General features: G+C 42.7%; 1 protein-coding gene across 2 annotated transcripts in view; it reads left to right on the top strand.

Annotated features, from left to right (window-relative positions):
- UBE2G1 (ubiquitin conjugating enzyme E2 G1) overlaps positions 1–16,206 on the top strand; it is a 45,327-nt gene that overhangs the window by 25,463 nt on the left and 3,658 nt on the right. Inside the window, exons 2-5 of one of the 2 annotated variants that reach the window (XM_039507544.1) lie at positions 2,477–2,579; positions 9,898–9,995; positions 11,222–11,400; positions 15,633–15,757. In XM_039507544.1, the coding sequence (XP_039363478.1) occupies positions 2,477–2,579; positions 9,898–9,995; positions 11,222–11,400; positions 15,633–15,719 (467 nt within the window). In that variant the 3' untranslated portion in view covers positions 15,720–15,757. The remainder of the gene's footprint in view (positions 1–2,476; positions 2,580–9,897; positions 9,996–11,221; positions 11,401–15,632; positions 15,758–16,206) is intronic. The other variant, XM_039507543.1, reaches the window with a different exon arrangement.

Below are 16,206 nucleotides of genomic sequence, written 5' to 3'. Positions count from 1 at the left end.
TTTTCAATAATAGGGAGCATGAAGTCAGTGCAGCTGATGGAAATAAATGTCTAGAAATGGAAACCAAGCTCCAAGTTTTTCTTCTACCTTCCAGAATACTAAAATCTGGCATGTTAAACTGATGGGTAGTAGAGGAGTTACTCAAGGATGGATCTTTAGTGAAAATACTTAAGACCTTGGCGCAAAAAGTAGGTGTGCTAATGAAACTTTCTGATACAAAGTTGGGAGGCGTTATCAATACAGAGGAGAATGGGAATATTCTACAGGAAGATCTGGATGACATCAAAACTTCATCCCATTTCTCTCACTCTCTAGTCCACAGTAGTACAGAGTGTAAGGTCATGTACTCTAATTAGGCTCTAATTTCCGCTATGAGCATGGGACTTATCAGTTGGAAGCAACAGAGGAGGAGACACACCTGGGTATGTAGGTCAATCATAGAATAACCATGAGCAACCAGTGTGATGTGGCTGTGGAAAGGCAAGTGCAATCTTAGGATGGCATTAGGAAAGGCATTTCCAGTAGAGAGAAGTATGAATGCCATTGTACAAGACACTGGGAAGACCACATCTGGAATACTGTGTACAATTCTGGTCATCCATATTCAAGAAAAACAAATGAACAGGTACAGAAAACTAGTAGGTCCTCCATTAACCTAAGAGCTTGGCTTGTTTAGGCTAGCAAAAAGAATGCTGAGAGGGAATATGATTGCTCTCTATAAACATATTAAGAGGGGTAAATACCAGGGAGGGTGAAGAGCTATTTAAGCTAAAGGACAGTATACCCATTTGTTCTTGTGGTCATAAACTGGCCATGAATATATTAAGATTGAAATTGAGGAGAAGGTTTCTAACCATCAGAAGGGTGAGGTTCTGGAACAGACTCCCAATAAGTTGTGGGGGCAGACAACTTGCTTAGCTTTAAGGCAGCTGGAGAAATAGGATGCAATTGAATTACAGGGTTGCTTGTGATGGTAGGGGGCAGGACTCAATAGCCTTGGGGCTCACTTCTAGTTCCTTGCATTCCTAAAGCTCATGGTTTTTTTGGGTTTCAATCGGGCACTTGTGAGGAACAGGAAGGGTTTCTTCCCCCCCCCCCCCCCCAATATTCTGGGAAGTTTATCTCCTTGCCCTGAAGCATCAGGAATGGCCATGGCTGGAAATGGGACACTAGGTGGGGTGGGCCAGAGCTCTCAGGTGGCACTGAGCATTATCTCTTATACACTTTGTTGTTTGGTTTGTGCTCTCATGGGTCAAATTTATCACAATGTGGGGTAGGGAAGGGATTTTTCCCATAGGTCAGATTGGCAGTGACCTCGTGAAGTTTTCACCTTCTCTGCAGCATGTGGGTCACTTGCCAGGGTTACCTGCATTTACTTCACTTAATCATATATCTGGAAACAAGGTGGCTTTGAGCACCCACCTGCACCCCCAACCCCCTTCTGACAACAAAAATTACTAGACTACCCCAGGAGGGGGAACCAAATCCTGAGCCCCACTGCCCTGGGCAGGGAAGGGGTCAAAGCTGAAGCCCAAGGGCTTCAGCCCCAGCCTGTAAGCTAAAGGCTGAATCCCTCCAGCTTTGGCCCTGGGTGGTGAGGCTCAGGATTCAGCCCTGAGCCCCAGCAAGTCTTAGCCAGTTCTGAAAATCCCATTAAATTGGGGTCATTACCCACCATTTGAGAACTGCTGCCATAATGTATATGGCCAGCCTAGAAGCACAACAAGGAAGATACAGAGAACCTCCCCGTGGATGAGGGGGACCTAGAAGAGGCTAGTGCCAGGGGTTCTTTCTCCCAACGCTAATCCCGCTAAACTACCTTTTGGTCCTTGTGAACCACTACATTGTGACTAAGTTTTAGGGACACTTAACTGCTTCTCCTACTCTTATGGATCCTGAAAGACTTTTCAGTTCCTTCAAAAGAAAAAAAATCAATTTAAAAATACTGACTTTTTTCAAATACAGCAAGAATAATCTTCCCAATCTTGCTCTTGTGCTGTGGCTCATAAGGCTAAAATGTACCCTCCAACACTAGGAGTACCACACCACATAGTAAGTACCACTGCTATTGGGTCTGCAAGACTGACGACTGAATTACAAGTTCTCTAGCATTGCCTGTTGAGCCTCAAACTTGTTCTAGCACTTACCTTCTCAGGATTTCCCTCCTAGATCTTTGAGTCTTCTTTTGGAGCAGGCAGATCAGAGATCATGATAGTAATGTAGTCACTAGATACAGGACTGAGCCCAAGGACCTACTACATACAAAGTGAGGTGTGTGGGTGTGGAGAGAGGAGGAAAAAAAAAGTATTTGCAGATGATGATGCGTTAAGGGACACCAGACCCTGACCAGTGATCTAAAAGTGACTATTTTTATAACCAGTCCTCTTCCCAACCTCTGTATGCTAGTTAAGTATGCAGATTATATTAAAGTGCACAAAGGCTCACAAGTTTTTCTTTTCTTTTTTTTTAAAAACAGAGCTCAACAAAAATCCAGTGGAAGGTTTTTCAGCAGGTTTAATAGACGACAATGATCTTTACAGATGGGAAGTCCTCATTATTGGTCCTCCAGATACATTGTAGTAAGTACTAGCAATCATAGTAAAACAGTGTGTACCCTAGCTTGTTAAAAACTTCTTGCTGAGATTCTAACCACAATGTGTAATGTTCACATTAACCCTAGTTTAAGAGTAAGGTTTTAATAGCTTGGTGCTCTTTTTACAGCAGACGTAGTTGTTGGATTACTGGACGTGTGCTGAGTCTTACATTGCAAATAGCTCTAATAGCAAAACTATTTGCAAGTTCTGTGGAACATGGAAAATGATCCTTCATTGTGCATTTATTTGACTCCTCTTTGGGGAAGGAATAGAGGAGCTTCTGGGATCCTCTACTTGCTCATAAGAACGGCCCTACTGGGTCCGACCAAAGGTCTATCTAGCCTAGTGTCCTGTCTTCCAACAGTGGTGGTCACCAGGTTCCCTAGAGGTAATGAACAGAACAGGGAATCTGGCAAAGAGGCTATGGACACCATCCATGCCCAAGCTGGCTAATAGCCATTGATGGACCTATCCTCCATGAATGTACCTAGTTCTTTTTTTAACCCTGTTATAGTCTTGGCCTTCACAACACCCTCTGGCAGAGAGTTCCACAGGTTGACACTGCATTGTATGAAGAAATACTTGCTTTTGTTTTTAAACCTGGTGTCTATTAGTTTCATTTGGTGACTCTGATCTTGTGGTGTGTGTAAATAAGGAAGTGTTTACTCTTTCTCCACATCCATCATGGATTTTATAGACCTCTATCAGATTCCCCCCCTTGGTCATCTCTTTTTCCAAACTGAAAACTCCCAGTCTTATTAATTGCTTCTCATATGGAAGCTGTTCCATACCCTTAATCATTTTTGTTGCCCCTTTACTGAACCTTTTTCCAATTCCAATATCTTTTTTGAGATGGGAGCAACCACATCTGCACGCAGTATTCAAGATGTGGGTGTACCATGGATTTATATAGCAGCAATATGATATTTTCTGTCTTACCTATCTCTTTCTTAATGATTCTCAACGTTGTTAGCTTTTTGACTGCCACTGAACACCTGAGTGGATGTCATCAGAGAACTATCTGCAATGACTCTAAGATCTATCTTGAGTGGTAACAGCTAACTTAGACCCTCATTTTATATCTATAGTTGGAATTGTTTTCCAGTGTGCATTCCTTTGCATTTATCAAGATTGAATTTCATCTGCCATTTTGTTGCCCAGTCACTCGTGTGCACTTACCCCTTTATTTACAGCAGGTCTCTCCAGCTATATATTGCCTCTCTCCAATGCCCAACAGGGCTCCAAATAATTCACTTAAGGATTTGGGGGTGGTGCTGGAGGACAGTTGACTTCTGTAATTCAAGGTGCTTCCTGCTTATGAATCTTGGGACCTAAATTCAAAATGCTTATTCCTCTTTCCAGTGCCTGGAATCACTCCACCTAGAACATCTTTATAAAGCACATTCAGACTGCTTCTAAATGTTACTGATATGGATGGGCAACAGTTGTCAAGATAGTCAAAACTTTACCCCAAAGAAGATGCCCTTATGGCAAGTCCTATCTTTGTTTATGGAAGTAGAAGCTGTATCGAGAAGAATTAAACCACTGTCTTCCCATTACTCTCGCTTTCAAAGGGCTATTGGAGCCTGCACTTTTAATTGATGGTACTTCATTTAACAAAATGAAATTTTGACCACATAGACCAAGTAGTATCACTAGCTGATTGAAGCCTTTTGAGTGCTAGAAAAATTACTTGGCTCTAATGATAATAAATATATCCTTCATAGAATGTCAAAGACCAGTGGCACAAAAGGTTGAGACAACTGGGAACTTGGCTAGCTGCAGCAGATGGCCACCGTCGTCCTTTGTGCCTTGTCAAGCCTTGTGTTCCATACTGTCTTTTACAGTGCCTTTCCAACGTGTGCCAAAGAAGACTTAGTATGTTTTGAGCGAGGCATTTTCCCCACATGGCAACCCTCTATCTGGTTTATCATGACAGCTGAACCAGTGTCATGGGGCGCGGCGGCGGCGGCTGCTGCTGCTGTCTACTGGCAGCTACTTGGGGGTGTAAGAGGTAGTACCTCAAAGTCAGGACAGTCGCACTTTTTTTTCACTTTCATCTTCACTTTGCACCCAGCTCTGACATGAAAATAGTCATAATGGGTCAGTATCCTGTCTTCTGACAGTAGCTGGTGTCAGATGCATCAGGAGAATGAACAGATCAGGGCAGTTACTGAGTGATCCATCCACTGAGCCACATACATACAGAGAACATGTATGTTTGTATAAATATCTTCTGTATGTTCCAGTCTATGCATCCGAAGAAGTGATGCATAGACTGGAACGAAAGCTTATGCTGAAATAAATTGGTTAGCCTCTAAGGTGCCACAAGTACTCCTGTTTTTGCGGATACAGACTAACACGGCTGCTACTTTGAAACCATAGCTAATAGTCATTGATGGACTTGTCCTCCATGTATTTAATTCTTTGATCTTTACAACATCCCCTGGCAAAGAGTTTTATAGGTTGACTGCATGTTGAGGTAAGTACACAACGGTTATTAGCCAAGATGGTCAGGGATGTGTGTGCACATACACGTACCATGCTGTACATGTCCCTAAACCGCTGATCTCCAGAATCTGAGAATGGATGACAGGAGATGGTTTGCTCAATAAATTGCCCTGTTCTGTTCATTCCCTCTGAAGTATCTGGCACTAATCCCTTTCAGAAGATGATACTGGGCTAGATGGGCCATTGGTCTGACCCAGTGTGGCCATTATGTGAGAGCTGGCTGTGAAGTGAGGACCAGTTTAAAAAGAAACACTCAGAGTGCAACTCTCCTGATTTTTCAGAAGTACTCCTTCTCCTCCTCCTACACCCATATAATCAAACTCTGATAGTGGCTTCTCAAACCATTTCCCCATATCGAATGGGGTGAAACTGGCTGCATGCTGGCATCAGTCCTCTTAAGTCTCTTCATAGCCATTCTGAATTATGCAACTGACAACCTTCAAAAGGGCATTTACATAAGGTAGGGCCCTACCAAATTCACAGCCATGGAATAACGCGTCACAGATCATGAAATTTGTCCTCCTGCCGTGAAATGTGGCCTTGTATAGGGTAAAAGCACACTATACAGACTTCATGAGGAGACCAGTGCTTCTCAAACTGGGGGTTCTGATCCAAAAGGAAGTTGCAGGGGGGGTTACAAGGTTATTTTACAGGAGTCGTGGTATTGCCACACTTCCTTCTGCACTTCCTTCAGAGCTGGGCAGCCAGAGGGCAGTGGCTGTTGGCTGGCTGGGTGCCCAGCTCTGAAGGCAGCACCCCAGCAGCACAGAAGTAAGGATGGCAATACCATACCAGGCTACCCTTACTTCTGTGTTGCTGCCTTCAGAGCTGGGTAGCTGGAGAGTGGCAGGAGTGCTGACTGAGGGCCTAGCTCTGCAGGAAGCAGTGTGGAAGTAAGGGTGGAGATATATAATGCCATCCTTATTTCTGCACTGCTGCTGGCGGTGGCTCTGCCTTCAGAGCTGGGCTCCCAACCAGCAGCTGCTGTTCTCCAGCTGTGAAGGCAGCACCACTGCTAGCAGCAGCACAGAAAGAAGGGTAGCAGTTCTGCAACCCCACTACAATAACCTTGTGAACCCCCATCTCCTTTGTGGGTCAGGACCACTACAATTACAACACCATGAAATTTCAGGTTTAAATAGCTGAAATGAAATTTACGACTTTTAAAATCTCATGACCATGAAATTGACCAAAATGGGCCATGAATTTGGTAGGGCCGTATACATAAGGCAAAGAACTGATAGAAAACTCTTCAGTCTCCAAAAGCTTACGACCAAAGTCCTCAAGGGTCATTGTGCTCTACTTGGTAATAGTGTATGTAATCTACAGCTTATCCTGGACAGGTTCTCAGAGTCAGTGGAAACAATTTGGATTCACCATCAACCTGGGCAAAAAATGAAATCCTCTTCTAACCAGTCCCATCAACCACTGTACAAACATCACCCTCAGTGGTCTAAAAATGTCAAACGCATCACATATTGTGATAGTACCATCTCAAGGGATGGTTCCCTGGTTCAAGAAATACCAAACAAAATGAAAGGCAGGCCAGGCTTTTTGAATCGTTCATCATAGGATACTCAATCAGCAGATTATTACTGTCATCAAAACTGATATACAGTGTGGTATCCCTTTATACAGGTGTGAGAAATGCTGTCCTCGCTCTCTTCTGAAGGTCTGCTGGCAAGACCAAGTATCAAACTCTTTTCATCCGGGGGTGGGGCACCGGAACAAACCACATTGAAACAAATGATTATCAGAAGCTCAGCTTTGATGGACAGGTCATATCAGAAGTGGGGGTGCTGGACTTTTGGGGGGCATATAAGTTAAGTTGAAACTCAAAGCGCAGCAAGGGGTGGTCAGTGTAAATGCCTCAGCCACCCTTAAGCAGCATCTCAAGTCATGTGGCATAAGTGTGGTGTTTTTTTTTTTTTCTTTGAAAACAGAGCCAGGGATAGACCTGAATGGAGAACAACTATTAAAGGTTTTAAACATTTTGAGTGACTCATGGGAAGAAGAGAATTTTTTCAGGGGAGGTGAAGGTGGGAAGGAAGAGCCAAGCATCATGCCATGTCTCCAGTGGGAGCATGCCAGTAGGACATCTATTTACGACCTTGCTTCTTGCCAATTGGATTACACAGACACAAGATGCCATGACATAATCTTCATAACAGCAGACAGGCACAGTTCAGGGTAGCACTTTGTAGCTATTGATTGGCTTATAACTACATCTGGAGGCTGTAACTTGTTAGGTTCTCACCTTTGTTTTCTTTCCTCTTCTCCTGGGTGGCTGTGTGGTGAAGGGTAACAGTCTTCTGCTAGGTATTCCCTAGGCCAGGGGGTTCTCAACGTTTTTTTGCTGGGGCCCCCTTTGAAAATATTTCAGGCAGTTGACACCCCTGCCCCCAATACCATGCCTCCCTTACTTCTGTGTTGCTGCTGGCAGTGGCTCTGCCTTTAGAGCTGGGCACCTGGCCAGCAGCTGCTGCTCTGACTGCCCAGCTCTAAAGGCAGCACAGAAGTAAGGGTGGCAATACTGCAATTCACCCCCCCCCCACACACACAATGGCCTTGTGACCCCCTTTTTGAGTCAGGACTCATAGTTTGAGAAATGCTGCCTTATGCTCAGGCAAACAAAGTAGTATCCTGCTTTCTCTGAGAAGCTTCCTGCCCCCATCCCAGCCTGGTAGTGGAGCAGCCAGGACGAATGCCTTGCCTATAGTACAGATTTGCCTGCTGCAAGGGATTGCTAAGCATCTGCAGCAGGGAAAGATCAGCAGCTGCTTCAGTGAGGGAGGCATTGCCCCTACTTGACTGACTTAAGCAACTGTCTCTAAGTTTCAGGGCTCAGAATGCTGGGAGCTTACAATAAGATTTTGTCACTTTGCAACTTAGCACCCAGGTTGGATGCCACTGGTTTAATTTCACTGCTGCAGTCTATTCAATTTCCTGTTCTCAGGAAATGGCCTATTCTGACTATCACTCAATTTTTCAGTTCCCATATGAAGTCAGCACAGCTTGTTTAAGATCTAAGTGAGTCTGGATCAAACTAAAAGAACCCTGGGTGCTTGACTCATTCCTCTGCTATAGCCATTAGACTATGCAACATAAGTTTTGTATGAGCAAAGTAACTATCTTTCTAGCTTGCTCCTATAAGCATCTGGATTCAGCAGCCAGAGTCCTGTCTTGTCAGTCCTGTTCACTATGCCCATGGGAAACACCTGTTATGAATCACTACATTTAACAGAGCAATAAGTATAAACTGCAGAGTTGTAGTTTTATTAAGGTACAGCAGCTTGCATATGGCAATCGCCTTTCTAATTGAAAGGGTTAAAGGCTTATTGTTGGCTCAGTGCATGACTCAAAATACTGCGTTCTCCTTTAGGGACTTCAGTTCTACATTTGTTTAAAAAAAAAAAAAATCAATATCGCCCAGCTGGGTGCATCAGTGTTGCAAAAAATTTACTGAAAGGGTATTGCGTTTTAAAAGGCTCTACAATTTACAATACCCAGGCCCCTAATTAAATTTTTTTCCTCCAGGGATTTGGGATTTCTTGATGGCACCCTAATATAAAAATAGTCTAGAGGCATAGCGTATTTAGCCATCTTTGTGAACACCACTCTGCTGCTTCAATCTTTCCTCTTTATATTGAGGCAGTAACTTGCCTATCATGAGTGTCCAACATCTGATCAGTGTCTCCTCTTCAAATTGTAGCGTGTCTTAATCTTCATTACAAGTCCAAGCTTTTTTAAGCTCTAGTTTACAATGATGGCAACTGCAGAGGAGCTTGTCATAGTATCCACTCATAGCACTAGAGAGTCACAACCTCCTCCTCTCCCAACTTCCAATGCCAGGCCTTCTCTACTGAAACTGAACATCTACTCCATGAAGTAGTAGGAATAAGGTCAGTGTGTGGTAAAAGGAAATAAGCTTTAACGTGACATCTTTGCTTATTTCTAGGGTTTCTAGCTATATAGGGATTCACACTTACCAAGACTGTATCTTCCTTGGCTTCAAACCTCCATACGTAAACCACCAGATCAGTTAAGTTTTGAGTCTAGGTGCATTTGTACCTAATCTGCACTAAAATGGGACCTGTTCAACTCCAACCCAGTTAGATTAGTCAAAATATAGATTATCTGTTAGTGCTAGAAAATAACTTGGTTGTGCTGGTAATGAGCCCCTTGATATCAGAGGGCAGAAATCCTTCATTGGAAGCATTGGTCAAGAATGATGGTGCTAAGGGTCCCGAGAACACTGTTTAGGCTGTTTAATTTGGCAAATTTTCCTGAGATTCCTTGACTTAGTAGGTACTCCTAAATCTGAATACTGCACCAGTGAACCTAGCTATAGATCAGACCTGTCAACTGATGAGGTGACCCACCTGTGGAACATGAACAGGTATCAGGGTTCTATGCTTGCTTTTCTTCTGGGAGTTGAATTGGGGGTATTGATGGGATCTCCAGTCATGAGACAGCAGTGGAAGCCCTAAGCAGTGACTCTAAATGTTTACTTCCTCACTTAGCTAGCTGAGACCTCTATGGAATTTTGAGTTAAAATGACACTTTGTCCTCTGTAAAAATAAAATACTCTTAAACATTGTAGTCTGAGTATTTATTTGGAGGGGATGGCAAGTAGCTTGTAAAAAGTTATCATCCATTGTGTATGCTAATGCTATTACTATGAATGCCAGTGTTACAAACTGTTTAAATCTAATATAAAGTGTCATCTGACTCAATTTTCTAGTTTTGGACTTGCAAAGAACTACTTACTGATAATTCTTTAATTCCCCAGTGAAGGTGGCGTCTTCAAGGCTCATCTCACTTTTCCAAAAGACTATCCTCTCAGGCCGCCGAAAATGAAGTTCATCACAGAAATCTGGCATCCCAATGGTAAGAATTGCTACAGTTTTAGCTTTCTGTACTTGTAAATGAAACTGAAGGTGTGACTAAAGCAAGATTAGCCAGAGTTGAGGTGTCCTGTGTTGTAAGAAAACCTGTATCAACCCTACCGTTTAGCTAACTGCCACATCTTGTAATATACTATTTCTCCTCTCCATACTTGACACTTCAGTGGTCTCGAGGTCTGCTCTCCAAGCATCTGCATCAGACTTCCCAAGGTTTAGGCAGCATGTATTGATGGACAGTGTCTGGCCCAGACAAATTGCTGGGGCCATCTCCTTAACGTAAGTCTTTGGTCTGGGGAAAAAAAAACCTGGGTCTTAGGGTTAATTTTACATCACTGGCTTGGCAGATACAAGCTGGAAGATGAGAAGAAGTGATTTCCAACCCTTGTGTCTTCTGAAGACAAGGCTCCTATAGTCACACCTATATTGGGCTGAAGAACTTTACTGAGTTCTGTAAATCTGGAGTACAGCTTAACAGAAAACCAGCATAAAATGATTACATTGTGGGGGTTGGGGTGGGTGGGGGGAGACAAGGAGGCCTAATAGTGACATCAAGTCAAATCCCAACTTTCACATACATTGACTGACCTCCACAGGGAAGACACTGCTTTATACCCACTCCTTAAGATACTGAGCACGTGCCCCGCCGGGGGGTTTGCTGGCTATACATCTAAGACTCTCTGAACTCAGATTTAAGCTTTCAGACAGGGGAAAAATAGCAACTAAACTGAAAATGGAGGTATCAAAATGGTCCACGGGGCCACTTAATTTTCCATGTGTTTCATAGATCAAATCAGTGATGTGAATAGTCTACAGCTATCCTGTAACCTTTTTGATCTGAAAAAGGTGAATATCAGATTTTTGTAGAACTCTGAAAGGGCTACAATTAAACCCAACACTTAAACTGTCAAAGTACTGAGTGTGCCCACATTAAGGCAGATATTTGCTTTAAATAAACTGAAGTAGACTAGGGCAAGTCTGCTGTCTCTTGTCCCACTTCATTTTTTGCAACTTCTTTGTAAGAAGTCCTCCAAACAGTGATACAAACTTGACAGTGTCTTGAAAGAAAATGTCTTCCCTGAAACTTTCCACAGCTAACTGTTTTGAAGGTTCTTGGATAGAACACTTGTTTGGATGGAGAATAGCAGCCCCATATAGTATCTTATTTAATCACCACTGAAATATACCTAATTTGACTGCTTGACTTTGTAGTTGACAAGAACGGTGATGTCTGCATTTCCATTCTTCATGAACCTGGAGAAGATAAATACGGCTATGAAAAACCTGAGGAACGCTGGCTTCCCATCCACACAGTGGAAACGATAATGATTAGTGTCATTTCTATGCTGGCAGATCCCAATGGCGACTCTCCCGCTAATGTCGATGCAGCGGTAAGACTCCTGGTTTGTAAGTACAGTGGTGCTATGTGTAGCAGGAAAGGTTACTTAATTCTAAATGCAAAAACCTGAAGGGCATATTTTATGACTTGGTAAGCATGGTATTAGATGACTGATAAGCAAAGACTGTACTCTGTCCAGTAAAAATGTATATGTAATGAAGCTTAATAGCTAGTCTTAAAGGCTATAGTGTCTGAAATTCAGCCCCAGAATTGCTTTGTGGATTACTTTTTCTTGGTAAACAAGTATTGGTTGCTAACTACAGACAAAAGCCTCCTGCTTTATAGGCTGAAGGAGGCAGACACTGAAGCAGACTTGTCGGATAGAAACTTACACAAGATACAGAAACAGGCAGGGTAGAGACTTTCTGCATTACATTTTGAGGTTTGGGTGCTCAAATGTAATAGGATAACTTCAGCTGTCTCCATAGCAATGAAGCTTGATGTAAGCGGCTATCTCACTAGATACAAGTTGCCAACCAGTGTCGGCTGCTGCATCTGAAGATTTAAAATACAACTCCTTTAGCTCACAACTCCTGTGTCCTTCAGTCTATGCTGGAAACCCTTTCTGATGGTTAATATGTTACTTTGCATGTAGTACAGAAAAGGGTTATTTAGGGAGTCTTTTGCGTCTTGGACAAGACTAACCACAGAAACTGATGCAGGGATCTTAGTAGGAAAAGTTAGTGATTAAAAATGTAACTGTTCTTCTCTTGCCCCTAAAACATCAGCCTATGTCAGTGTCATGAGTATAGATTTAAACAGTGCATACATGGGAGGTAATGCCTCCTTTTACAGACTTGAAATAGTGGAGGAATTGTGGGAAGGCATTGGAGGGGTGTCAGCCCTCAGGTGACTTAGCATGTGTCCTCACTGTAAAGTGGCAGTATAAAAGCCTCACTTAGAATCCAGTCAGCAGACCCAGATGAACAAAGTAGCCCAGGTTGAAAGCACCACTAAGCTTAAGTGACAAGTTCTTGGGTGTTGCCCACCCCATGCTGCTTCCATCTGCAGTGAAGACATCCATCGTGTAAAGTGGCTCACTTGCCTATGAGGTTGGGGTAATACTGAATTTCACTTAGGAGGGCAGTGATTCCTAAGTGTGGGATGGATGAACACACCTCTACAATGAAAACTATCTGGAGAACAATAATCTCAACACTATTATTTGCAGGGTGAGGAGGAGAATAACCCTCAATGTTGAGAATAATTTAGGGGAGCCTGAAACACACATTGAGGTAGGAATGGCCCCACTCATTTCAGTGCGTACTAACAGGGATGTCAATGGCACTTGAAATATTAATGTTTGAGCAATTATGTTCTTAACAAGCATGTAAGAAAAGAGGGGGAAGATCATAAAAATCTAAAGTAGCCTCTTAAAGTTTGGGGAGGTGGAGGGAAAGAAAAGGGGAGACAGGACTACCTAGGGGGTGCAGAAGATATCGAAGATGAAAAGGTTTTGAATAATGCAGGAGGCTGTAGGGATGTGCATCTAGTGTCACTTTGCTGAAGTGGGAGCTCAGCTTTCCCAAGTTTGGGAAAGACAGTGGTACTCAAATCAGTGGTGGAAACAAGCTTTTCCTGATACAAAATAGTTATCCAAAAACTGCTTTCTTTGATATCTTTCTGTACACATCCAACCACTCATGCTGTGTGTATTACTACTGGAGACTTGAGTATCAAGGAGAGACCCATCTTCATACAGCAAATCTGAATGCTGTGGAGGAGCAAACTAGGCTTTAAATGCCCAATAGTATATAGTACACTTTTTAATTCTCTAATTTTTAACATTAATCTGTAGCTGACTTTTCTGGTTTCTACATACTGATTTTTACACACTACACCTCGTGCTCTTCCCCAAAATTTTCAGTAACTTGCTTCTTTGAAAAGTGTTCTACTGCTTTATCAGAATGTCTTTTCGGGAAAGGGCCACTCCTTTCACTAATCTATAAAAGCACATACTAGACTAAATGTCCAAACTTTTTTGGAAGTTATTTCAAAGGTAGGGAGAAAATGGCTAGCAGGAAGGCTTCAGGTTTCATCCTGAAGTATGCTTTATATTAACTTCCACATGAGTAGTGTGGGTTTGTCAGGTCTCTTAACTCTTTGAGCTGGGGTTGTAAACATGCTATGTGTCTAGAAAATAGCCTCCTGGATTCTAGTCCTTAAATAGAGGCATTTTTGCATGGCCTAGTGTAGTACCCTTTAATTTCCATCCCCACAGAAACCTGCAAAACTAGTGCACAGTCAGAAATAATCATTGATGTGAATCTCTCTCTCTCTCTCCTTCTCCCTCCACCCGATGGTGGGGGATTTACTGTGCAGTCCAGGAAGCCCAGTATTTCTCACTGGATCCTGTACCCCTTGGCCATGGTACCCCAGAGGAGGGAGCTTAGGGAGAGCTTAAGCAGCTCACCTCCTTAGGTCTCTGCTACACTGTCTTCTATTTAGCTTCTGCTTTTGGTTGCCCAGCTTACTGGCTACAAGACTCAACATCTGGCTCCCTGATAATTCGATTAGTGTATCTTCCTATTGGAGAATCTAGAGAACAGATGGCTGCAGGGATGGTAAGCTACAGGCAACCCTCCCTGCAGGGGGAGGGATTGCTCAGTAGTTTGAGCATCGGGCTGCTAAACCCAGGGTTGTGAGTTCAATTCTTGAGGGGGGCTATTTAGGGATCTGAGGCAAAGATCTGTCTGAGGATTGGTCCTGCTTTGAGCAGGGTGTTGGACTAGATGACCTCCTGAGGTCCCTTCCAACCCTGATATTCTATGAAGAGATGGCTGGCAGGGTGGGAATGAAAAAGCAGTGTCTCAAATCCATTTTTGTTGCATTTGCTGCTCAATTTGCCATGGCATCAGGGGGAGGTCAGGAGGAGTCCAAAGGGTCCTGCCTGCTATGTCTAAGGCAGTTAATGTCTTTCAGAGCTCTTGTTTCAGGTCCTTTGCTGACTTGGGAACACATCCCTGCTTCAGTTGATGCTCTATTCATGTTTGAGGTCTCTGCACCCATAAGGATTAGAAACTATTTTTTTAAGTTAAGATTTTTGGAGCACAACTCCTTAAAAAGATGGAATTCTGTGTCTAATTTTGCAGTTGAACATACAGGAGGCCTCATAGCAACTGCCTTCCTCCTTGGAAGTGGGCATTTGCTGTACAGTCTATTGCCTGTCTCTTCATTCTGGATCTTAATTTTTCTTCCTCTACCTCATTTAACAGCTCTTATGTCTCTTTTTGGCTTTCTTACTCTTCAGAGAGTCACTAGTTGATGGCTTGACCAGCTGGAGTGCAGTAACAGTAATGAGACTTGTAAATATCTTACACAGAAATACCTCAAACACTTGCTACTGGAAAGAATAGAGAGATGGCCTACATGGTGTCTGTACAGAGCCACTATCAACACCATACACATGCAGTATAAGCCAGGCTTGGAAATCTGGGACTTTTTTTTCTTTTTAAGTGGCAGGATAATAGGCATAATTTAAAGAGCGATTAAGGGCTGACTTGATCATTCTGTAAGTACTTAAATGGAGAATAGAAATTTGAGAAGCCCTATATCAGTCTAACAAATGTGTAATGAGCTAATGGCTGGAAGTTGAAGCAAGACTAACTCAGACTATTAAAAAAGCAAATTTCCAACAGGGAGGGTAACAGTTAAGGGTTGTAGTGGATTCTTCACCATGAGCAATTATTTATAAATAAATAAATAAATTTTAGGAGAAAATCTATGCTCTAGTTAAAACAAGAATGAATTCAGGGAAATCCTATAGCCTGTGTTAAGCAGGAGCTCAGATGAGATGATCATAATGGTCCTTCTGGCCTTGTCTATGAATCTGCTGTTGCTTTGCAGATGCCCTGGAACTGACCAAACAACTCACTATAGTCTGTTGAAATCTGGCTCCTGTTTGGAAGAAACTAGGTGGAGAGAAGGGTTTTGCAGCCACAAGGGATAAAAACTTCTTCTGATGAAAGCTTAGACTGTAGAAATGGCCTAGGCCTCCACAGTTTTAGGGACAAGCTTTCTAGGAGCCTAGGATGATCTTTTTTTTTCTCCCAGCCTCGAATGCCATGACTGCTTCCAGAAACAGGTTCGCTAGCTTTAAACACACTTTAAGAAAATCTCTTGGACTTGGAATACCTAGGTCCTGGAAACTTAAATATGAAACTTCTTGCTAGAATAAGCTTATCACAGCACTAACATCAAAGTTGTCCAACTACTTCTTTACAGAAAGAATGGAGAGAAGACAGAAATGGAGAATTCAAAAGGAAAGTTGCCCGCTGTGTAAGAAAAAGCCAAGAGACTGCTTTTGAGTGACACTTATTCAGCAGCTAGTAGCTTCACTTTTTTTCAGGGTAAGTAACTTCTTCAAAGAAAGTCACATTCACCTCCATTAGTAGGAGGCTTGAAGGACAAACTAACAGTACAACACAATCCTTATTCAGGCATAAATACCTTCCCCTCGTCTTTCAAACAAACTTTGCTCTTTCTCCCAGTTTCACTGACAATGTGTCCTCGGCCTCATGTATGTAGACCAGCACTGCCAAAGACTACAAGGCTATGGAGACACGGAATGTAACTTTTTTCCTTCATGCATTAGTGTCCACTAAATGCTTTGCCTGGGTTGGTAAACTTGTTGTGGTGTTAGTATGTCTTCAATACACTGCCCAAAGCCTGAGATTAGATTTGGTTTGGCAGTATTTTATACCAGTTCACTAATCTCATTAGCGGCTAGAAATACACTTAACCTTTTTAGGATCAAAAGTGGACATTCCCTATAGATCAAGCAGTCTTCCCAACAAGC

The sequence above is a fragment of the Mauremys reevesii genome, linkage group 20 (assembly GCF_016161935.1).
Source record: "Mauremys reevesii isolate NIE-2019 linkage group 20, ASM1616193v1, whole genome shotgun sequence".
Taxonomy (NCBI): Eukaryota; Metazoa; Chordata; order Testudines; family Geoemydidae; genus Mauremys; species Mauremys reevesii.
This window is presented reverse-complemented; position numbering and strand designations above follow the sequence as displayed.